This window comes from Pocillopora verrucosa, chromosome 14, assembly GCF_036669915.1.
Source record: "Pocillopora verrucosa isolate sample1 chromosome 14, ASM3666991v2, whole genome shotgun sequence".
Taxonomy (NCBI): Eukaryota; Metazoa; Cnidaria; class Anthozoa; order Scleractinia; family Pocilloporidae; genus Pocillopora; species Pocillopora verrucosa.
Genome location: NC_089325.1, coordinates 21,677,460 through 21,698,923, shown reverse-complemented (window position 1 = coordinate 21,698,923; position 21,464 = coordinate 21,677,460). Strand labels below are relative to the sequence as shown.

Here is a 21,464-nt window from a genome sequence, read left to right as displayed (position 1 = left end):
TTTCTGGATGCAGAGTAAAACAATGCCACCTAAATTAAGACTACTCTCAGTTTTTTTTTCCAATTCCAAAGTTTGTTCAGTTTATTTCTTCTCTTCCTCATCTTATCCTTCAGTCTGTTTTGCAAAGTATTTCTTCTTTTCTGTTGGATCAGGTATGATCGTCTCTTTACCAGGCTTCCAACCGGCCGGACAAACTTCCCCGTGTTTGTCAGTATATTGGAAAGCCTGGACTAAACGTAAAGTCTCGTCGACTGATCGGCCCACCTGCGAAATAACCAGTTTAGATTAACTTCTTTGAGTAGCTAAGTTATAAATAGTACTTCACACTTTATAAAGCCAAAGACCGCGAACCGCAAAAAAAAATCAGGAGACTGGACACCAGGAGCCTTTTTTCTTGATACTATCTACTAAGCTTTTTTTCTCCCTTGTCCAAATCAAAATCGAAATATCACTATTTTTCTAATGAAATAATAAAAACGTCACAAAATAAAAGGAAAGGGATCCCCACTGCTTAACACTTAAACAATGAGCTTGAGATTTTTACCACGTGACAGTGGACGAGGGCCAGACTTGAATCAAATTATATGAATGGACAGATAAATTTTCTCAGCGTATCAAGAACAATTAACTGTAGAAGCAAACAGCTACATAAAACTCGCAGTAGAAATTCACGGTACAATTACATTCATACAAGTAAAGTTACAACATACTGGTAGATCATTCATTGTGATCTGTCGTAGAGTCCCTTTGTCATTGATTATAAATAGACCCCTGAAATAGAACAATAGGCATGCAATAAAAGTGGTCATAGAAGTAAGAATATTCTCACCTTAACCAAATCTCCCCTGCCTAACTATCAGACCTGTTATATAGCATGAAGGAAGCAAAGTATAGCAACCTGATCAGACCTGGTCTGAGAGTGTATTTAATCCATGGATGTTATGTCCATTACGGGAACATCTCCCCCCCCCCCCCCTACCCCCCAGCTCCCACTCAAAAGTAGTAATATTAAGGGGAAAAAACCATCCGACCAAGAGAGACTCTTCAGTGTATGACTTACGTTTTTCTTAACTATGTGGTGTGACAGCCAACAATGCAACAAGATAATGCCAGTCAGGTGCTCAAAACTGGATATCTTGATCCAGGGTAGGTGCACTAACAAAGAAATGTTCAGCTTTTAGAAATCAAGAATAGGTAGATTGCAGATAATGAAATACTTTGTTCAAGTAGATCATCATCATTATCATTATCATCATTACATCAAATAAGTTTTTTTGGTACATACCACACAGATGAATAGTGCTTTTTGTGTGCTCTGATTGGCTGGCTTGAAAGTGATTAACAAGTACTCTTCCCCTTCGAGCAGCCGAGGCGACAGAATCATGCATCAAAAATTTAATTTCCAACCATTTCTTTGTATATTGACAGAAATGTACTGATTTTTTTAATTTCTGTGTGGTATATACAGTGTACATGCTAATATAATTATTTACCTCAGTGTAGGTGAAAGTGGTAGATATTTACCTAGCTGCTTTGCAGCTCGGTTAATATCCCCAGCTATTTCACCTCCACTTTGTTTAATAATGTTTATTATTCCAAGAGGATCACAGCTGATAAACACTAAACTGAATCTACTGAACAACCAACAACTTCAGTGTTGATTGCCCTAAACTCTTCAATTCTGTCACTAAAGGCAATGATCTCCGTTGGACAAACAAAAGTGCTGCAAATGACAACAAATAGGTGTTATTTGTAATGATTCAATTTAAAATAATATGCATGCAATTAATGAAACTTTTAATATCAGTCACCTTGAGAACAATGTTGACTACTCGGTAGCAATTGCAGAGAGATGACTAATTTGGCAGGATAGCATGAAGGTAGCAAAGTACAGCAAACTTTTAGTCAAAGAGTATTCCGACATCTAATACCCACAAGTCAAGGGGATAGAAAAAGAACACCAGATATTTTCCTGTGTAGGAAAAAGTAATAAATATAACACAAATTAGAATAAACTGGAAAGAAAAGACAAATCATCAACAGATGACCAAAAACATCAAGTGAACATGCCAGAATTTGAGCAAGGGGAAGGTTTATCAAAAATCTGTAGAAAAAACTGGAAGAAGACAAATCATTAACAGATAATGAGAAACATCACAGAAACATGCCAAAAATTGAGCAAGGGGAAGGTTTTTGAAAGAGATAATAATATTTTTAACCAATGTTTCATTAGATGTATTTGGTCACAACAGGTCACTTGACTGAATCTGCCTCCTGCATCTCCAAACAGGCAATGCCCATGCACTGACAAATATGTGTTCATTCAAGCTCAGGCAGAGGTCTCTGTTTATATAATAGCACATACAAAAAGGAAAATATTTATAAGCATTACAGTTTCAAACTGCTCCTGGCAGAATTACCAGTAGCCACATACAAGATCTTTACAAACCTGTGATTGGCCTTCACATATGGCTCTCAGTTTTCCAAGTTACAGCTGTATCTATGAGCTCACAGAAAAAAAACTTACCTCTAGAATCAGTCATCTTCAAATATTTGAACTCTCCATTAACAGCTGCAGTCCCTTCCCAATGATCGCGGTTCTGGTTTAGAAACTGTGCAGAAAAAGACTCGAAGGTCACCATTTTACATCTAAAGGACAATATTTATATCAAAATCAGAAACAAAAAGGGAACACAAAAAAGATTTCTCCTATCAAGAACTCAGATATTCTGGGACTGAATTGGCCTTTCCAAACACCAAAGACTTTTTTGCTACACTTCACCACCCCTTTTTCAATAACTCCAAAGAGCTGAGTTTAAGCAAAGGGTGTTCCCAATCCCATTTCAAACACTGATTTTAGAAAAATTCATGTTTCACCAACACTTTAAACAGCATTTCATGCATCAAAAATTTAAAAGGGAAATTTCACATCACTCTTTTAAGTTTTTTCACAAAATGATAGAAAAAATAAGATGGTTTCATAATAGGAGGCAAATCAGGCTTCAAAATGCTTCATAAATTCACAAATTGAGCTAGCCTTTCTTTAAAATTCACATCTCACAAATTAATTTTGACATTAATCACGAGTTTACTGTACATATAAACCTTTTGCCATCCTCTCCAAACATTTGATTTTTTTATGAGCCACTCCAACTGTTCAATGTACATTATTCCATGTCAATTACCTCAGAGAATCTGGAGTTATCACATTTACAATGTATTTTGCTGTAACCAATATCCTTGCTATAAGCCAACTGACCCCAAACTTCCAATGTGTAAAATTAACTCAACCCTTTAAATTCCAAGATATGGCTGTTAATTCTCTCTTCTAGCTGCTACTTATTTCCTTATAAATAAACCAAAATTCTAATTGAGAAGCATTCTCATCACCTGTTTGCTGGATAATGTATGAACATTATAAGGAGAAATTACACATTCATCACTTTTGGGAATTAAAGGGTGAACCAACATGAATAAGTCAAGACCTATTCTTGGACTTGATGTACATGTATAACAAAGACCCAACAATTTTGCGTAAATTTACACTAAAATCTGCTTTTCTCTCAAATGAAATTTGTAAAAAAGCTATGCAATGAAAAGATGAAAGTTAACAAAGGTTCCCCTGCATAAAACACATGCATAAAAAAACTGAAGCTTTACTTTGAGTGAAAATAACTTGGCTTATAGCTGAATAATTACAGTATATCAAAATGATACCCTCAAGGTCACAAGTTTTTCAATTGTTATCACCTAGCTGTTGTTGATATTGTCAATGCAGAGTTACTGTTATAAAGTGAATGGAGAAACATGATTTTGAAATAAATGTCACCTTACAGCTTATGGCAACCTTGAGTAAATGCTGCAATGCAAATGCTGAAAATCTAATAAACACCTTGACTTTTGATCAAAGGAGCAATGAAAGTGGATCATTTGTAAATTTTCCACAAAATTAACATTAAAAAAATTATGAGTGCTTGAAGATTTTAAATTCCATAAAAATCAATTGATGGTTTGTTAAGACCAAAATTGAGACTGCAGACTGGGTACAAAGTACATGCCGCATCAAAATATTTCTCCCTTGCTAAACACAGCATACCAGCATGTATTAGTCTAAGATGCTGAGTGAAAAACACTTAATAATATTCCCTGGAAGAGCATTACTCTTAAAATGTCATAACTAAAACTTATCTCCCTAATATATTTCAAACAGCCTTTATTCACATTGTGTATACTGCAATCTTTCCCTTCAACCCTTTAACTCCAAATAATAATTCTCCTTACTGTCTGCCATACCATTCTTATGATGCTAGTTCAAAGAATTTGTTATTGGATCAAATAATCCCCTAAATGATACTTTTCTTTATTCTCATCACTTTTTTGTTTAATTGATATTGTCTTGTCACCCATGGGAGTTAAAGAGCTAAGTAAAACACTGAAAATACCAAGCTCAGAAGGCATTAAACAATTATTTTTAGAAGAATGTAGGTGTCATGCTTTAAAATTCCAGACATTGGCAGTAAGAATATTTTAGCAATGGACATTATTACATAATGAGCATAATTAGAATTTATATGGCGCACAGATATGAATGATCCAATACCCTTCGCAGAAAATAAAAAAATTCTCAATGATAATGGCAGCTAACTAAAACCACTATAAAGTTACATAGAGATAAGAAAACCTAATTCCCTTAAGAAGATAAAAACACTTCATTACTGGAGGCAACAAGCTCATAAGTAGATCACACTTTAAAACCATTTTGCATCACAAGAGGCCCAAACAAAGCCGACATTTTTGTCACATTCGCCTTAGCATCTCCACGGCGTCTGTGTATTCCCGATAACAAGCGTTATCCAAAGATCTGTTCATGATAAAAAAAAATTAAAAAAAACCGAACTAAGAGTCAAGCGATTTCATTTTACAACCTGTAATTTGTGAATACTTTCGAAATTTTCGTTCACCTGTATCCCAAACTGTTTTTTTTTTTTTTGGTCGATCGATTTTATGTTTACGTGCCGCATGTCTCCAAATTCATCACAAGTCGCGGCGCTTGTGCTACCAAATAAATGAAATTCTAGCCGTATTAAGTTTGCGAACAACTTCGAATTCTCGGATCCAAATTTATCCTTTTCGATTGATCCTGTGTTTATGTGCCGCATGACTTTTCAATTTGACAAACATATCGACAGCTGTCGCTAGCGATGAAATTCTAGCCAGGTAAATTAGCGAACAACCTCGAAATACTCGCATCCCATGAATTATTACTTGTGTTTAAGTGTCGCCGCTTGTCTCGAAATTCGTTAAACATCCCAGCACTTGTCGGTACTTTGGCAATCAACTTCAAAAATAGTTATATACAGTTTCATTCTGATAGATTCATCTATTTGCTATTTTAGCAGTGAAATTCTAGCCGTGTTAAAAATGGCTTGCGAAATTTGCGAACAACTTCGAAATATTCAGATCCAAATTTATTCCTATCGATCAATCTTTCGTTTACGTACCGCCGCTTATTCGGAATTCGTGTCATCGCAGTTCCTGTCCCTGCTTCGCGTGATGAAATCATTGTCGTAGTTTTGCTTGCCATAAATCAGTGCACTGCTTCGAAATACTTCAGACCCTAGCCTTGTTTATTTTACACCTCTAAGAAGTATCACAGATGCCCCTTCACGCATACAAATATTTTTCTTTTGTCAGCACGCGCCGACAATTTTGTCAACACGCGCCAAAGTTCCGTAGATAAAACCTCTTGTTTATACAGTGCACGTGCCGCACATCAAACACCGTAGCACTAACTTGTCGCTATTTAAGCAGTGAAATTCTAGGCGTGTTAAATATGGCCTGCAAAATTTGCGAACAGCTTCGAAATACTCGGATCCAAATTTATTTTTATCGAACAATCTTGTGTTTGTGTGCCGCCGCTTGTTCGGAAATTCGTGTCTTTGCAGTGCCTGTCGCTGCTTCGCGTGATGAATTTGGCTTGCGATAAATCAGTGCACTGCTTGAAATACTCCAGACCCTAGCCGAATAGGTTTGATGTAAATAGGACTAACTACGCATGAAATAACAAATAATTTTCTCTTGTTTTGAGATTGTTAAAAAGTTATATCGCCGACATTTGAGTATCGCGAAAAACCATGCATGTATTTTAAGTAAGGAGCAAGTAACACACACAATGTAATCGGCTGAAAGCCGGGCGAAAAGCGGCAGAACGTAAACAAAAGCGTGACAAACTATAAGTATGTTTTTTTCGCTAGCAGTTCACGAATAAAACTCGTGACTCGAATTTCGATCGATAGGCTTTAAATAATGAAACCTTTTGCCTTGGCTTGGGCTACTGGAGATTGTTTGACTTGATTAACGCGGATTGTTGAAAACCGCCTGATGTTTCCCTTGACGAAATCGTGATTGAAATTTTGGTTGCAGAAAGAATCGACTCGCGTGGCCCAGACATTCTGGCGATGAGCGTTTTCGATTCTCGACTCAAGAAGCAGAGAGCGCATCAGTTCGACTGGGTTCTTTTGTTAAGAGTTGCTCTGTAGTTTTCGAAAGCTTGCCTTAATTTTTTTTTCAGATATCTGTCGCAGAATACATTTTGTTCAAAACCGGCGAAAAGCAACAGAACGTAAACCTTGACCGACAAGTAAAATTATGCAAATTCAAAAAGGTTTTCAGTTGCGGATGAAGGCCGTCCTTTGAGTTGGTCAACAATGGATACAAAAGAAAGAAGGTTGGAGGTGGCAAAGTGAATAACAAAGGCGATACGGGTCGATGATCAACGCGTTAGCTAACGCGTTAGCGAAAGAGCACTAACGCGTTGACTTCTTCGAGCCCACGCGTTGACAACGCGTTAGGTGGTTCGCTTATCTTCGAACGGTACTGTAGCATGTTACAAGAACATCTATGCATAGTTTTAATTAATAATAATAATAATAATAATAATAATAATAATAATAAAGTAAGAGAAAACCTAAACAGAAGAAAACTATAAATCACTCACAAATTCTACATACCTCATAAGAAGCATCTTTGGGAGGCTTGAGGAGCTCAAACAGGACAAAATCTTCATCATCTGGTTCACTGGCTATAAAAAAGCACAAAATGCTTTCATTAGCAAATAACAAAAAACAAACAAGGTTTATAGAGATCAATAATTATGGAACAATGTAGCAAAAAACTCATCTTACAAAAACAAAGAGACAAAGAGTGAAAATGGTCAACATAATTATTAACTACCTTGAAAATTGTTTTCATTTGACAGCTGTGTCTTTGTCCAATAGTTGAATGTCTAATGGTGAAAGAGGAGGGGGGAGAACAAATAAATCATCATTAGTATTGTCATAATCCTCCTCAAAATCCCCTGATTCATACTCACCAGGAAAAGCAACACCAAAACCAGCAGAAACCTCTTCCATGGTTTTTCCAGTACTAAATGGACTCACTCCTGTTTTGCATTTCTTGATTCCATCTTCACCTATTCTTGCACTGCTGTCTTCACCAGCATAATGCACAAAACAGTATCTGCCAGTTTCTCATCAACATATTTCTGGCATCCATTGAAGCTACAATCTGCTAAACAAAATATAGTATTTGTAAATAAGTACTAGCTATCTATGATTGCTACCAGTTTAACATACACTCATTGATTAACCCTTTATACCCTAACATCAGTAGGCATATTCTCCGTACCATTCTCTATACATTTCCTGAACTGTTGACAAGGAGAATTTGTTTAAAAATCAAGAGCTTTATAAGTTGTTGGTCATTTCCTTGATTCATGTGGGATGTGGGGTGATATCAGGGGTGATTTTGTAATGAGAAATTAGAGGCTGGCCACTCTTAGGGTTAAAGGGTTAAGATTTTTTCTTTCATTAATGTATTGTAAACTGTACATAACTAGTAAAGCAGATCCTATTTAATGGTTCAGAGATGACCTTTCTACAAGTAACTGGAGTTGAGGCAATGGAAGATATTATTGCATGCTCAGTGTATTGTAGCATAGTATTTAAAAGTTTCCTGTTTCTGAATTCCAGCAGTGGATAACTCTTGTATTCCAGCACTGTTATTTTCCAGCCCCTCTCAGCTGTTCTCAGTTTCTCAGCAGGAGTTAACTGTTGTATTCCAGTACTGTTAATTTCCAGCCCTACACAGCTGTTCTGAGATTACCAGCAGGGAATAAATATTCTTTTACAGTACTTACTTGTATTTTCCAGCCCCTGCAAGCTGTTCTGTCATTTTTTATTTCCAGCTGGAGGTAACTGTTATTTCTAAGCACAATTATTTTCTGGCCCCTCTAGGCTGATTGGAGTTTTCCTGCTCAAGTTGACTGTTATTTTCTGTAAAACAGAATAATATACATAAGGACCCAGGCATGAAGTGAAGAAACCTTCCTTGGAAACCTTGGAAACAAGACAATGTTTTTAATTGCTCAGATCAAAACCAAAAAATTTTACTGTTTGTTAAAAACAATGTTATATAATGTTAAATGTTACATAATGTTAAAAATATCAAGGCCAACAGTAATTCTGAACACAAAATTTAATAAATTTGACACCTGTGGAGTATATAGCATTGCTTATGAATGAGACAAGAATGTGCTTTTAAATTTCCATCATACCTGAATAATGTCTGTGTAAAATTTGAGCTCAAATGTAGTATTTTTAACTTATAAATCTACTCCTAGTAAGTGGCCCTGGCAACCTTAATCTTTACATGTAACTGCCAATAAAATAACCCTTCATCTTCATAAAGATCTAAGTAAGCTTTTAAGGCCTTCCTGTCATTTTTTTAAAGCATGGCCTCACAAACTTTTTCTTTTGGCTCCACCAATAAAAAACATTTAGGGAAAGTCAAATAATCAACAACCACAACTAGTACTTAAATACTAAGTTAGCAATTGACTGAGACACCATTAGCACCACAATAAAAAATGTAAGAACCCTCAACTGGCTGAAACTTGCATCATTCAGTTGCATACTATTCTTCCCACATTTCCTAATAAATTAACCTATATTTAGTGGATACCTCTATAACACAGACACTAGGGAAGGTTCCTAGAGAGGTTACCTTTAATACTTTTATAACTATAAAAGTAATAGCTTTCGCTGCAGTTTAAATTGATTTAATTTTTGAGATACAGTTAACTAATTCTTCACTTATCACACAACAGCTGTGCAAAGCATATCAATTGTAAATAACAAATGTGGAGAGTTACAAATTACTTTCAGTACTTTATAGTGCAAGCAATGTGTTCCTTACCACCATTTTTCAGTGTTTTCTTTCCATTTACAGACTCAAGTGGCTGTAATGAAAAAACAAATTCAAACAATTCTACCTCACTTCCTAAAGGAAGAAATCACAAGAATAAACAAGTGTAGAAACTTAGACATACTTAGGCTAGAACCCTAATTCAAAAATAAAAAAACTACCCCCTGCAAAAAAAATGTACCACTGTCTTTGGTACCATCCTGTTCCTCCCCTATTTCCCTTTTTTTTTTTTTTTTTTTTCAACTTTTCTTTTCTATCAACTTTCAAACACATACCATGCTTCTTCTTGATGGGAAGAGGTTCCATAAAAAACCCAAATAACCAGAAAGATTACCAGCAAGATAGATAACCAAATGGATAACCAAATGAGTAGTGGTATCAAACTAAAGCTTGTAGCAATTCACCGACCTGACTATTACACCCTATTCTTTTTCCCCAGGTCTATGTGAACTAGATTTTGAGTACAGAATGTAATACCTCACCAAACATCTGCTAGGATGACTCACTTAAAAGTGTGCATGATTATCATCTCTTGCTGAGATAGCACACTGCACTTCAATGTTTTTATTACTACACATATAGGGGCTTTGGTAAGATTGTGGAAAGGAGGGAAAACATTTGAGCAGCTGGGAGGGACAAAAATGACAGTGTGGCAGCCATTTATTCCCACTTGGATAGCAAAGTCTGGGGAACCTTTCCCTGGAAATTTAAAAGTTTGGATGTCCATTTTAGGCCACTATTTCTCAAGTTGGCTAAAAATTATATCTGCTATAAGAGAGAGTGAGGGAGAGTGTTGACACTGATTTAATGAATAGAGTAGCTTTTACATAACGAACTATATAAACATTATATACATAGTAATGTTGTCTCATAGATGATGTCTGTGTGGTCTTGTTTGATTTTTACCTTTGCCTTGCTCAAAAATATGAAATTGCGCCCTGGACAACATTAAATTTGGGGAACAGTGCTGTGATTTCTGACACAGTATATTTAAAGCAATTACTGATGGCAAAGGAATTAATTGGTACTTCAATGATGAATGTAGAGCACAGCAATCAATGTAAACCATCATACCAAAAAACATGGTGACTGGTACATTCACCTAGAACTCTTTGCACAAGAAAATCCTGGAACCACTCAAAAAGTCAAGCAGAAAAAATTGGAAAAATTTAAAATTTGCATACATAATGTTGTTGTTTTGCGAAATATTGCTTTCTACATGTGTCTTACCCTAGGAATAAAGGTAAAATTTACAGGCACCATCTATGTCTGTAAGTGGATTGAATCTATTGGGTAAACACCAGAAAAAATAATAATATTGATACAAATAGGCTGAGGGTTTAGTATAGGTATGCTGTGGTTTAGTTTTATCCTAAGTTTATTCTTTTACTTTTAAAAGAGGCCAAATTGATAGTGACATATCATCTCACCATAACTTAGGCTAGGAGCTAAATTTTATCTTTCTCAACACAAAATGCATTTTTCATTCATATCATTAACAAAACCAAAGGAAACTGATTTTTACACCAAGGACAAGCACAACAGATACCTTTCATCTGCACTTTTGTTTACTTTGCTTTGCTGCTGGTTCTCATCCATGCCTGTATAAATGATATTGAGTAAGGGTGAAAGGATTGGTATTTTCTTCACAAAGATAGTTGCAGAGAGTGTCTCCATTGATATATGGATTACCAGACACTCACAATGAACTCCAACAAGACCAAGTTCTTGTTAACAAGTGTAGGAGCAATAATCGCTAATAATGGGCAATAGTCTGTATTGAATTAAGTATTCATTTGTGCATGAATTAGTATTTATTTCATTTTAATGTTTGTAACACACAAAATACATATCATTGTGGTATTCCTCATAATTTAGTTCAAGGGGCTTTATTCTAAATAGATCAAAAGAAAGAAAGTGGTATATGTCAGAAACTGAATTAAATAGAAAAGCACATATTATTAAGTGATGAGTAATTTTGCTGCAAATTTGTGCCCCTCTGGGTGAGCAAAGAGAATGATGACCCAACTGTTACTTGCTGCAGAGCGTTAGGAGCCAGCACCCTATCCTTTATAAGAGACCAGATCTTCATCATATCATCATAAGTTAACTTTCCAGGATATGTGAAGTTTAACATCGACCATACATCCTAGCTGAATTTTTGCGTAGCCCCATACATTTACAATGAATACATGTCTTCCACTGTACCCATAATAGCCACCAGTGTAGACACTATGAGACTGCTACATGCAACATAATACAAATTATTGAGGCTGGAAGAAAATCACAAGTTTTTGATCATTGAAAATAATAATAATAATAATAATAATGACAATCTTTAATGAGGAAACTTTTTCACTAAAAAGTGGTTTACAAAAAGGACCTCGAAAATTAAAAATTAAAAATTTACAATGAATAAAAATGCTAAAAGATGCTACTAAAAACTAATGTATCTTATGTGTAATACAAAACTTAAATCAATGAATTAAAAATCTGACGCTTCAAAATATTTACATTATCAGAGGCTCGTATAGTTTTGTCCAGCGAGTTAAAATCACTTACAGCATGATAGCCAGTTCTTTGTTTACCCCAGTTTCTTTTAACGGATGGAATTTTGAGGTTTGCTTTATTTCTTGTGTTGTAACTATGCTGTTCTTGCTGAGTGACTAATGTTAATTCGTGATGCGTGAGACCATTAAGACATTTATATACATGTACGCATCGGCGCTGGAAGCGCCTTTTTTCTAGTGTTAACCACTTCAGTGTAGTTAACGCATCAGACGCAGAGGAATACAGTGGTCGATCTAATATTATTTTAGCCGCCTTATTTTGAAGCACTTGCAAACTAGACATTAAAGTTACATTATGTTTGTCTCCCCAAACTAAATCAGCATACTCGAATAAGGGCATAACAAGGCTTTTATAAAAAAGGATGCGCGCCTTAAACGGTAACAAATGCTTAATGCGTCTAAGTAGGCCAAGCCTTTGATTAACTTTCCTTGCCATGTATTCGACATGATTTGTCCACGAAAAATCAGACGATATTAAGATTCCAAGATATTTAAAACAAGTAACATTGTTTATACAATGATCAAAGATTGAAACAGATAGAGCTATTTTCCTCTGTAACTTCTTGTTACTGCCTATAAGCATGCATTTGGTTTTCTCCAGATTCAGTGTTAACTTATGTTCATTCAGCCATTTCGCCACAGCCAGGAGGTCTTGGTTGAGCTTTTCAGTCAGCTCCTGAGAGGAAGACCCATAGCAGTAGATCACCGTATCATCTGCATAAAGTGATGCTTGACAGGCATCTAGAACGCTTGGCAAATCGTTAATGTAGATGACAAATAGCAGAGGACCCAGAATACTTCCCTGAAGGACCCCATGGGTAACTGGCAATTCATCAGACAACTCATTCCCACAACATGTACGCTGTTTCCTGTCAGTAATGTAAGAGCGGAACCACTGAAGCGAGTTCTCACATAAACCAATTTTGGAAAGCTTGCGTAACAAAATCCGATGGTCCACGGTGTCGAAAGCCTTGGTTAAATCCAAAAACACGGCCCCACACAGTTTACCTTGTTCCATGTTCAATAAGACTTCATCAGCAAATGATGTCAAAGCAGATTCAGTAGAGAGCCCCTTCCTGAATCCAAACTGTTTCCTTGTGAGAAGGTTGTTAATAACCAAGTATTGGTACAACTGGGAATGCACGGCTTTCTCGAGAATTTTACTGAGTGTCGGTAAAATAGAGATAGGTCGATAGTTCGATGCATTTGACCGGTCGCCAGATTTAAACAAGGCTGTAATTTTTGAGCATTTCCACAATTTAGGAAATTTACCAGTAAGAATCGATCGATTCAACAGCTTAGTGATGGAGGGAGTGATTGTATTAGCAGAGCTCTTGAGTAGTCTAGCACTAATTTTGTCCAAACCAATTGCTTTATTTGTCTTCAAAGAGGTAAGCTGCTGAAGCACAAACGATTCCTCTAGTTCAGTTAACTGGAACTGAGACAACGGTTGTTCTAAAACCAAGTTGCAATTCGACCAGGTAGTCGTTATTTTGTCAGCTAGGCGCTTGCCTATGGATGCAAAGAAGCTATTCAAAGCAACAGCAATGGATTTGGAAGTGGTGTGCTGAATGCCATCGGAAATGATGCACTGAACCTTTTCTGAGGATGAATTACGATTACATGCTTCGTTTACAGCTTTCCACATTTTGCCGTGATCTCCTCTGGCTTCCTCGATCATGTCACAGTAATATTTCGACTTAGCAGATTTTACTAAGCGGTTTACTTTGTTCCTCAGTTTCCTGTAAGTGTTCCAGTGCTTTTCTGAGTTCGATTTACGTGCTTTACGATGATACCAGTCTCGATCTCTCATTGATTCGCTAATTTTGCTATTCATCCAAGGAAGAGGTGTTCCCTTCACACGTCGTTGTTTGACAGGTGCATGATCGTCTGCAACTTCTGAAAACAGTTTGTTCCAAGTTAATAAAGCGTCATCGATATTGTTTTCATTGTCAACGACGTGCCAAGGAACATTCCTAAGATCTTCGTTAAATGAATTCGCATCGAAATTCTTGTAAGAGCGATACTCAAACATTCTTGGATGTGCTTTTGTGTGCACACCAGTCTTTAGAATGCAAAACACCAGGTAATGGAAACACCGAGAGCTGTCCTGGTTTTTAATCGACGTGGAATATCAAGTGTTGCATGTCTCAAACAAAATAAAAAAAGTCAGTCCTCGACACAGAAGGATTCAATGAATCCAGGTATCATGCAGCTACATGAAATCTACTGGAATTTAGCACAAAACTTGAACGCGATCTTTGAAGAATGGTTGTAATATTTAAAATTTAACAAAATACTAGCATGAAGTGCAACGAAAACCTTACCTTATTGTACTAGCTCCAACAGAAAAGTAAGGAAAGCCATGAGGCAATGTCAAATTCTCGTCTTCCTAGACTTTCCAACGTATGGAAGGAAATTTCCCAAATACCTCGCACTTAAAAACGCAACCAGATTCTTACTCTTTCACCAATCCGAAGCGTCCCAAAAGGTGTCAAGGATAGCCCATGAAATTCTCAAACTTCGAGCGCGGAAATCTTAACGATCTTTTTACACTTTTGCTTTGCATCCCTCCCCTAGTTGGGAAGTGACACGCAGAAGACACGATCACAACGCACTTTGATTGGAAGAAGTAAAACTGCATTCTATTGGTTATAATGTGTGAGGACATAACCACAACGGAAGACACGACTGCAACGCTACAAGCGGTAAGAGGGGAAGAAAGGGACTAAGAGGTGTGCCAGGTCCCCTGGGAAAACGCGGCCTAAGAGGACCACCGGGGCCCCCTGGGAAATCAGCACAACAGAGAACAAACCATAGAGGTGGAGGTCAGTTAGGTAAGTTATTTCATCTGTTGGTTTTTTTTCTCAAAATCTTTTTTTTTTTTAACCCTATTCACCTGAAACTTTAATGCCTTTCCATTCGGCTGCTTTTTATTTTTCAAAACGATGTTAACAAAAATTTTTCTCTACAGAATTGCCACACTTCATTTCAAAGCCTTCCCCCACCATAACAGTAAAAGAGACACAAAATGTTCTAATACCATGTAAAGCAAATGGCTTCCCACAACCCGTGATCACGTGGTACAAAAATGGACACCTGATAGAAAAGGAGAGGAAGTACTTTGGAGAAAGGAGTCTAAACTTAGAGAAAATTCAATTCCAGGACCGTGGTGTCTACACCTGTACAGCGGAAAATCTTATGGGCAGGGCAGAGTTATCCGTCAATGTCAGCGTGAAAGGTCTTTCTAAGAGATTAATAATCTCTCGCTGTCTTTATAGCGCAATAGTTGGCATTCAGTTTCATATTTTCCCTTCATTAAATTCTTTAATGTAGTTATTTATAGTTATACAGATTATTCATTTTTAATTCTAAAAGGTCCAGATACCTCCAGTTCATTATTTGCTGGTTAAAAGAAATGCACTTTCTAGTTATAATGCGAGCTTAACGTTCTACGCACAGCAATCGGTCACGCACGCCTTGCGACAAAAACTATTTGAATTCATCGTTCATCGCGAGCGTAAAATTGCGGATAAATAGCTCGCCTTATAAACTTCAATCAATATTCTCGTCAAAGCTTGCCGGATCACTGGTGCTATAATCTACATTATGATACTACTGAACACTATTAGGATGTCCTAGTATGCATTTTGTCTCATTTTGAACTTCGTTTACATTTTGTGGTGTAATGTTTTTTTGGTAGTACCAGCAAAATTTATTACCGAACCTAAGCGTTCCATAACTGCTTACAAGACATGGGACACTGTGCTCCAATGTGACATCTTTGGTTACCCTTCCCCTGTGATAACATGGACAAGATCAGGCGAGCAGCTTTCAGTCAACAGGCATTTTAGTAACGGTTCCCAACTTATGATTCAAAACACAACAGAGGACGATGCAGGCGCTTACGTTTGCCAGGGAACCAACCAAATGGCAAACGTTATGAGAGTGATATGGGTTATCGTTAAAGTTGTTGGTGAGTATAAAAATGTTAAGAACCCACAAATAGACAACAAAAGAGTACAATAAGAGTCTAAACAACCATTATTGGATTTATGCAAACTGTTAGTTATTCAAATGGTAAATCTAATTTTGTTTGCCTATCTGTAAAGTGAATCCCTACATGGTATCCAGTCCTCCCGGTGAAATCAAGGTACAACATGTTGGTGATACTGTGACATTAAACTGTTCAGCTGGTGGCTCGCCATTACCCAAGGTCATGTGGTTCAAAGGTGGTTGACGTATTAATTCTAGAGCTATGAATGACGGAAAATATTTGATATCGAGTGAAGTTATCATTCATCGCTTCAAGCCAAGTGACTCTGGGCTCTACTTATGTCGCTTTTATAACGACAAGAATGTTACCGCAGAATCCAACACAGATATGAGTATGTCGCATTTTGTTCATCGACAATGCCTAAATTCACTGCACGTACCTTCTTGTTAACTAGATTTTTAGCATTTTCTGGCCCTATTTTTTTAGCATGGCACTGAGAGTTAAACTGGAAATTAAGCACCGAACACTTTTTTTTTTATGACAGCCTAAATTAAAGCTTTTGTTATATGAGACCTAATTTTTTTGTCTTTCCATTTCTAAGAAAGAAGAAGCCGCACCTTTTTTCCTAATCTTCGCCTTTCTTTGTCCTTTTCCATTTACTTATTCTGACTGTTTAGTCATTTATTTATTCGTTATTAGCTCTCGTCAACTGTGGTGATCCGGGTTCTCCATCAAATGGACGTAAACATGGCTCACGATACTGGACCGGTGAATCTGTGTCCTATGTCTGTGATCCCCAATATCACTTAGCTGGTCCGGCAATAAGAATGTGTTTGCCCTCTGGTAGTTGGAGTGGGTTACAACCCTCATGTAAGTTGTTTGTCTATATTCGTTGTCCAGATTAAGAACAAGAGATCAAACAAAAAGGGCAATAAACGAGGTATCGGCATAGTAGTCAGGTAGACTTTGTAAAGCCTTTCCCCAAGCACCTTAATCATAACCATTACAATTTCCTCAAATGTGATTGGTGCATTTGCTGCTTTATGTTTCACTAATCATTCTGTAGACCTGTAATCGGACAGTGTAATCAGACAGTTGAAGTAGCCAATCATACTAACCCCACTCAGCTACATCCATCATTCACAGAATTTATCACAATAACCATAGCAACAACCACTTATCCTGAAAAAAAATTGAGGAATTTCCAAAATGGAAGTTTTTTATTTTAGACATTGTCTCTACCATAGATATTTGACCTGAATGTATTTGTTGTTTTTGAAAATTGTAACTGTTATGATTAATTGGTAACAGGACTTCTTGTCGTCCAATTCTGTCTATAACCATACTCGTAATTAACAAATCGGACTCCCGCTTCACGGTCGTCCAATTATGTAAATCACTCGTATTACTACAGACCGAATTGGACTGCACTCGGTCCTGTTACCATTATATTTATATATATTAAATAAATTCCATATCAACTACTGAAATTATCTAGTTCATATTTCCCCATTATTGTGCAAAATATCTCGAAGGCATTGAATTCGTGGCGGTAAGTGGAGTATTTCTCATATGCTGGCATATCGTGGCCATGACTGAGCAATGTTTATGTCGTTTCTGAGGCGTTAGAGCACAGTGATGGTTTATAAGAAGTGGCTGCAAAATTACCAGCCAACCGTAAAAAAATTTACTTATTTTTTGAAAATTCTGACGTTGCTAAAATTTTTAAAACGACAACGCTTATAGAGCAATTTTAAATTGAGTGCCGAAAGTATTAAGGGGATCGGTATAGGTTTTGCTTTGCTTTGCTCTGTGATTGGTCTAAGAGACTCGTACCATTCTCTTCACCAATCAGATGCAAAACTTAAACCAATCACGCCTTGGTCACCTGCGTTTTCCCGCGCTTTAGGCAGTTTAGTCGGTTTTCCTTTGAGTTCTTATTGGCTCTTAGAGGTAATTCCTTTCTTCTGCTTTGAAAAAACTTTGGTTTTGGTTTAACGACATTCAATCGAAGAGGGCTCTAATGATTGATATAAATAATAATAATAATGATGATAACAACAATACAGGAGAGGATATTCTCTCTTGCTACTATATTGATAATATTAATAATGTTGATAATGTAAGTGAAATATAGAAGTTAGTATCAGATACTATTAATTACTACCCATTAAATGCAGTTTAATATGGGAGAATTTGCCATTCTTTGAAAAGCCCCATGCATTTTTTTGTTTGGGAAATATTTTGGTAAATGTAACAGGCCTTTTTCTGGTTGAGATCCCGGTTATTGGTTAATTAGATCTCAACACCAGATTGGGATTGCGCATTGGGTAAAGATTCTAGGTGTTAAGAGAGCCTGCTTGTCGAAAAGCGTGCTGCTCACTATTGGTATACAATGGTTTCTAAGAAGAGAAGTAGTGCCGCTTAAAACTCTACATTTTGATTCAGGAAGGAGCTTTGAGACGATGAATCTACTCTCCAATATTCAAGGATCGAGCAATTCAAAGTTATCTGAGTGAGGTGTTATTACTCAGACACACGGAAATTCGCCAGGCTTCAGAAATATATTATATAGTTTTTGTCTTGAAATAAAAACTTTTTCGTGTGTTCAGAATTTATAACACTTCTCCGGTAATGCATAGCTAACAGAGAACCATTGAACGGCAGGCATGCAGTCCTCAGTTTTTCTGCTTTCATTTTCAACGGTCTTATGTGCCAAGTTTAAAAATCAATTTGGATGAAATGTATTTGTCAAGGAAATTAACTTATTTTAATTTTCAAACCTGTGAACAACGATGATTTCTGAAAAACATACCCTTCAGATAATTGCCCCACTTCGAATAACTGAGATGACAACATAAAGGCTCCGGGCGTTTAAATGAAAATCTCAATACTTTTTCTATTTGTCAGGTTTTAAAATGCCATTAAGTATCATTCCAAGTTATGACTTGTTCCAGAGCCTTCTGCGATTTTTGGATTCAAATTCTTACAAACGCTGGACGTTGTGTTACCGTGCCTCCTCTCACGGCTGGGCCGCAAGTATTTTTCACAGTCGCTGTGATGGAAAGCCGCACACTGTTACTATCATAAGAAAAAGCCCGTACGTGTTTGGAGGATACACCGACATTGCTTGGGGTGAGAAAATAGGCTTATTTAGAGAATAAATTTAACTGTCTCTAATCCATCCGCTAACATCTACGCGTAGTGTGCGGTTTGTAAAACAATCAGAATAACATTTTAAAAATGGAAAAAAAACACCGTAGGTATTATTACTTCATATTCCCCCTAAAACAATTAACTGAGAACTATAAGCAAATTAAACATGCTGAAGAGATTGACCTGCTAAATATAGATTCAGACGGGGCATGTAGCCTAATACTTTTTCAAGTGGAATTGCATGATAATTAACGACGCAACATAGCGTTTACTCGCACAAATACGATGCACAGGTCGAGAACAAGAGTACCTCAGCCTAAAGGTCATAATATTAAATTCACTTTACCGTACAGATCAGTGTTCCGTGTCTCATTCTTGTTTGTACAGAGGCTGTCTCAATATTGACCTTGTCTTTCTCCTGGTCATCGCTACGTATACCACCACTGGAACTTCACTGTCTATTCAAAACAAAATCAAGTTATGTACTATCACTGTCACTTCCCTCTTACTGTCCATTGAACCTAATAATGACAACCCCCGCACTTTATTTTTTTTAAAAAGGAAACCCTAGACTATTATTACTGAAAATAAATCCTTGACCCCACTTGTTTCTATCCTCCTACCCGACCTACCTCCTGTTTACTTAGTAATGACTAGTCTTTTTCGATGTCATAAATAAACTCTCCCACAACCTGTAGAAATTTATCACAAAGTAGAGGGGAGGAAAAAATCAATCAACCGGTGCTCCGCCTTGCAGCTTCGCCAGATCTGTATTTTGTAAGGTTGCTAATTATAATATCTTTATGTTACATCGTCTGTGGTTCAACCTCCTTAATACTATTTACATTTGCATCTCTTTGAACCCGTCAGTCTTCTTTTACTTTTCGTTTATGACTCGATAATCATGTTCTATTGTCTCAGATTATTTAGTGCCTTACAATTTCTATGCTTCCCTTTTCCCTACATTGTTTTTATTGTTTAATTTCCTATTCAGATACAAGTGATGGATGGGGTTACTCGTCCAATTCTTTTATATTTTCCCTCATCAACAAAGAAGGACTGGCACCATTCAAGAGCACGGTGAAATACCCAAAATACGCAATTTATAGGCACAGAAGTTATGGTCCAACATTTGGTGGAGGACACGAAATCCACATTAGCAAAAATGCCAACAGTAACACTAAGTCATACACAAACTTTGGTGGTGGGTACTACTCATTGCCAAGTGGAGTACAGAACAAGCAAACAATCCTTGTTGGGTCTTACAGCTTCACACCCGATGAGGTGGAAGTATTTTATCTCACCTGAGTCACATTGTTGGGAGACCACACAATGAGTAAACGGCTGAAACGAAACTGTTAAAGTATGTGATTTATTTCAACCAAATAGATCGTAAAGAAACTGTAAGGTGATTTTCAAAAGATAAATACAATAAAAACAGTTTGATTTTAATATGTGGAGGGCAGCCTGGGAAACGATAACACGCAGGGTAAAACCAAACCCAAACGTGTTGCAAGGGTGTAGCTAGAAGGGAATCCTAGGATGCCCATGACCCCTCCTCCCATCTTTAAAGGCCTTTTTTGTCACATTTAGAAAAACCAGGAGTCAATTAGGTCGACATCACAATCTATTCAGTACCCTATGTTTGACACAATGTGACTCCTCCCCCCCCCCCCCACCTTTTTGAAAAATCCTGTTGTTCCTGCGTGCCATATCATAGCCATCTTAAAGACTCGGAGTTCAATTTTTCCTTTTTTTTCACGGTGCCTTTGTTATCGAAATAACAAATAAGATATCGCCTAATTTTGTTGAAATCGTCACAAAAATTGTGGTTTAAGTTTAGAAAATGACAAGTGCTTCTTAAAACACTTTCTGGTCGTTTACACTTGCAGAGAAACACGTCCTTGTTCACACCTGACGCAAACTATAATCATAAACGTAGTGCAAGCCGTAAAAATCGTGACTGGACGAGTTTTACATGATGCACCGCGGTCATTACAGGGATCAGTAAACGAGCCGTCTGAATTACAGATATGATTATCGTTCCTACATTTGTGTCCATTTCAGACCTCTTTACTAGAGGCTCCAAAGCAGGCTCGAACAGTTTTATCGAGTAAGGTTTCTTATCTTCTTCTTTAATTGAGATAAAATTTTGCAAGAAAATTGTAGGCTGCATGATTAGTGTAATCGCGCGCGCTTGTTTTGACCAGAACTTACCAACGAGACTTTTCGGCTTTGATGATGAAAAAGTAGGAATATAATATTAAGTTTTAAATGTGTGGACTTGTGATATTTCTGTGATCTAGCGCCGTTGTATTAAAGTTCGTGGACTTTAAAACCTTCAAAAGATCACCTGGGGTTTGTCTCTCAACGTGCATTTATTCGTCAGTCGTTTATTTGCCGCAGGTGTCGAGAAAAAATCTGTTACCACTTTAATTCATTTTTTTTTTTAAATATTTCAGGTGTCACATATGTTG

General features: G+C 36.9%; 3 protein-coding genes and 1 pseudogene across 15 annotated transcripts; 2 read left to right on the top strand and 2 right to left on the bottom strand.

Moving 5' to 3' along the window:
* LOC131795916 (roundabout homolog 1-like) overlaps positions 1-16,281 on the top strand; it is a 120,756-nt pseudogene extending 104,475 nt beyond the window's left edge.
* Positions 125-14,544, bottom strand: LOC131795877 (peroxiredoxin-4-like). Of its 13 annotated transcripts, XM_066161116.1 has the most exons (12): positions 14,162-14,544; positions 10,814-10,865; positions 10,495-10,550; positions 9,256-9,298; positions 8,198-8,333; positions 7,373-7,569; positions 7,011-7,081; positions 2,528-2,612; positions 1,936-1,972; positions 1,286-1,723; positions 830-862; positions 125-264 (listed from the first exon to the last, which is right to left on the bottom strand). In XM_066161116.1, the coding sequence occupies exons 6-10, from the start codon at positions 7,410-7,412 to the stop codon at positions 1,621-1,623; spliced, it is 336 nt and encodes a 111-aa protein (XP_066017213.1). In that variant the 5' UTR covers positions 7,413-7,569; positions 8,198-8,333; positions 9,256-9,298; positions 10,495-10,550; positions 10,814-10,865; positions 14,162-14,544; the 3' UTR covers positions 125-264; positions 830-862; positions 1,286-1,620. The 13 variants fall into 13 exon arrangements, 10 of the variants coding, with proteins under 10 accessions (XP_066017213.1, XP_066017211.1, XP_066017212.1 ...); XM_066161114.1 differs by lacking the exon at positions 10,495-10,550; XM_066161115.1 differs by lacking the exon at positions 10,495-10,550 and having other exon boundaries at positions 7,373-7,566.
* Positions 11,649-12,417, bottom strand: LOC136278007 (uncharacterized). Its single transcript, XM_066161106.1, has one exon. The coding sequence runs from the start codon at positions 12,415-12,417 to the stop codon at positions 11,737-11,739; it is 681 nt and encodes a 226-aa protein (XP_066017203.1). The 3' UTR covers positions 11,649-11,736.
* A 2,468-nt stretch (positions 16,282-18,749) lies between the features above and the next one.
* On the top strand, positions 18,750-20,295 carry LOC136278330 (uncharacterized). Its single transcript, XM_066161856.1, has 2 exons — positions 18,750-18,966; positions 19,982-20,295. The coding sequence occupies exons 1-2, from the start codon at positions 18,750-18,752 to the stop codon at positions 20,293-20,295; spliced, it is 531 nt and encodes a 176-aa protein (XP_066017953.1).
* Positions 20,296-21,464: the final 1,169 nt, after the last annotated feature.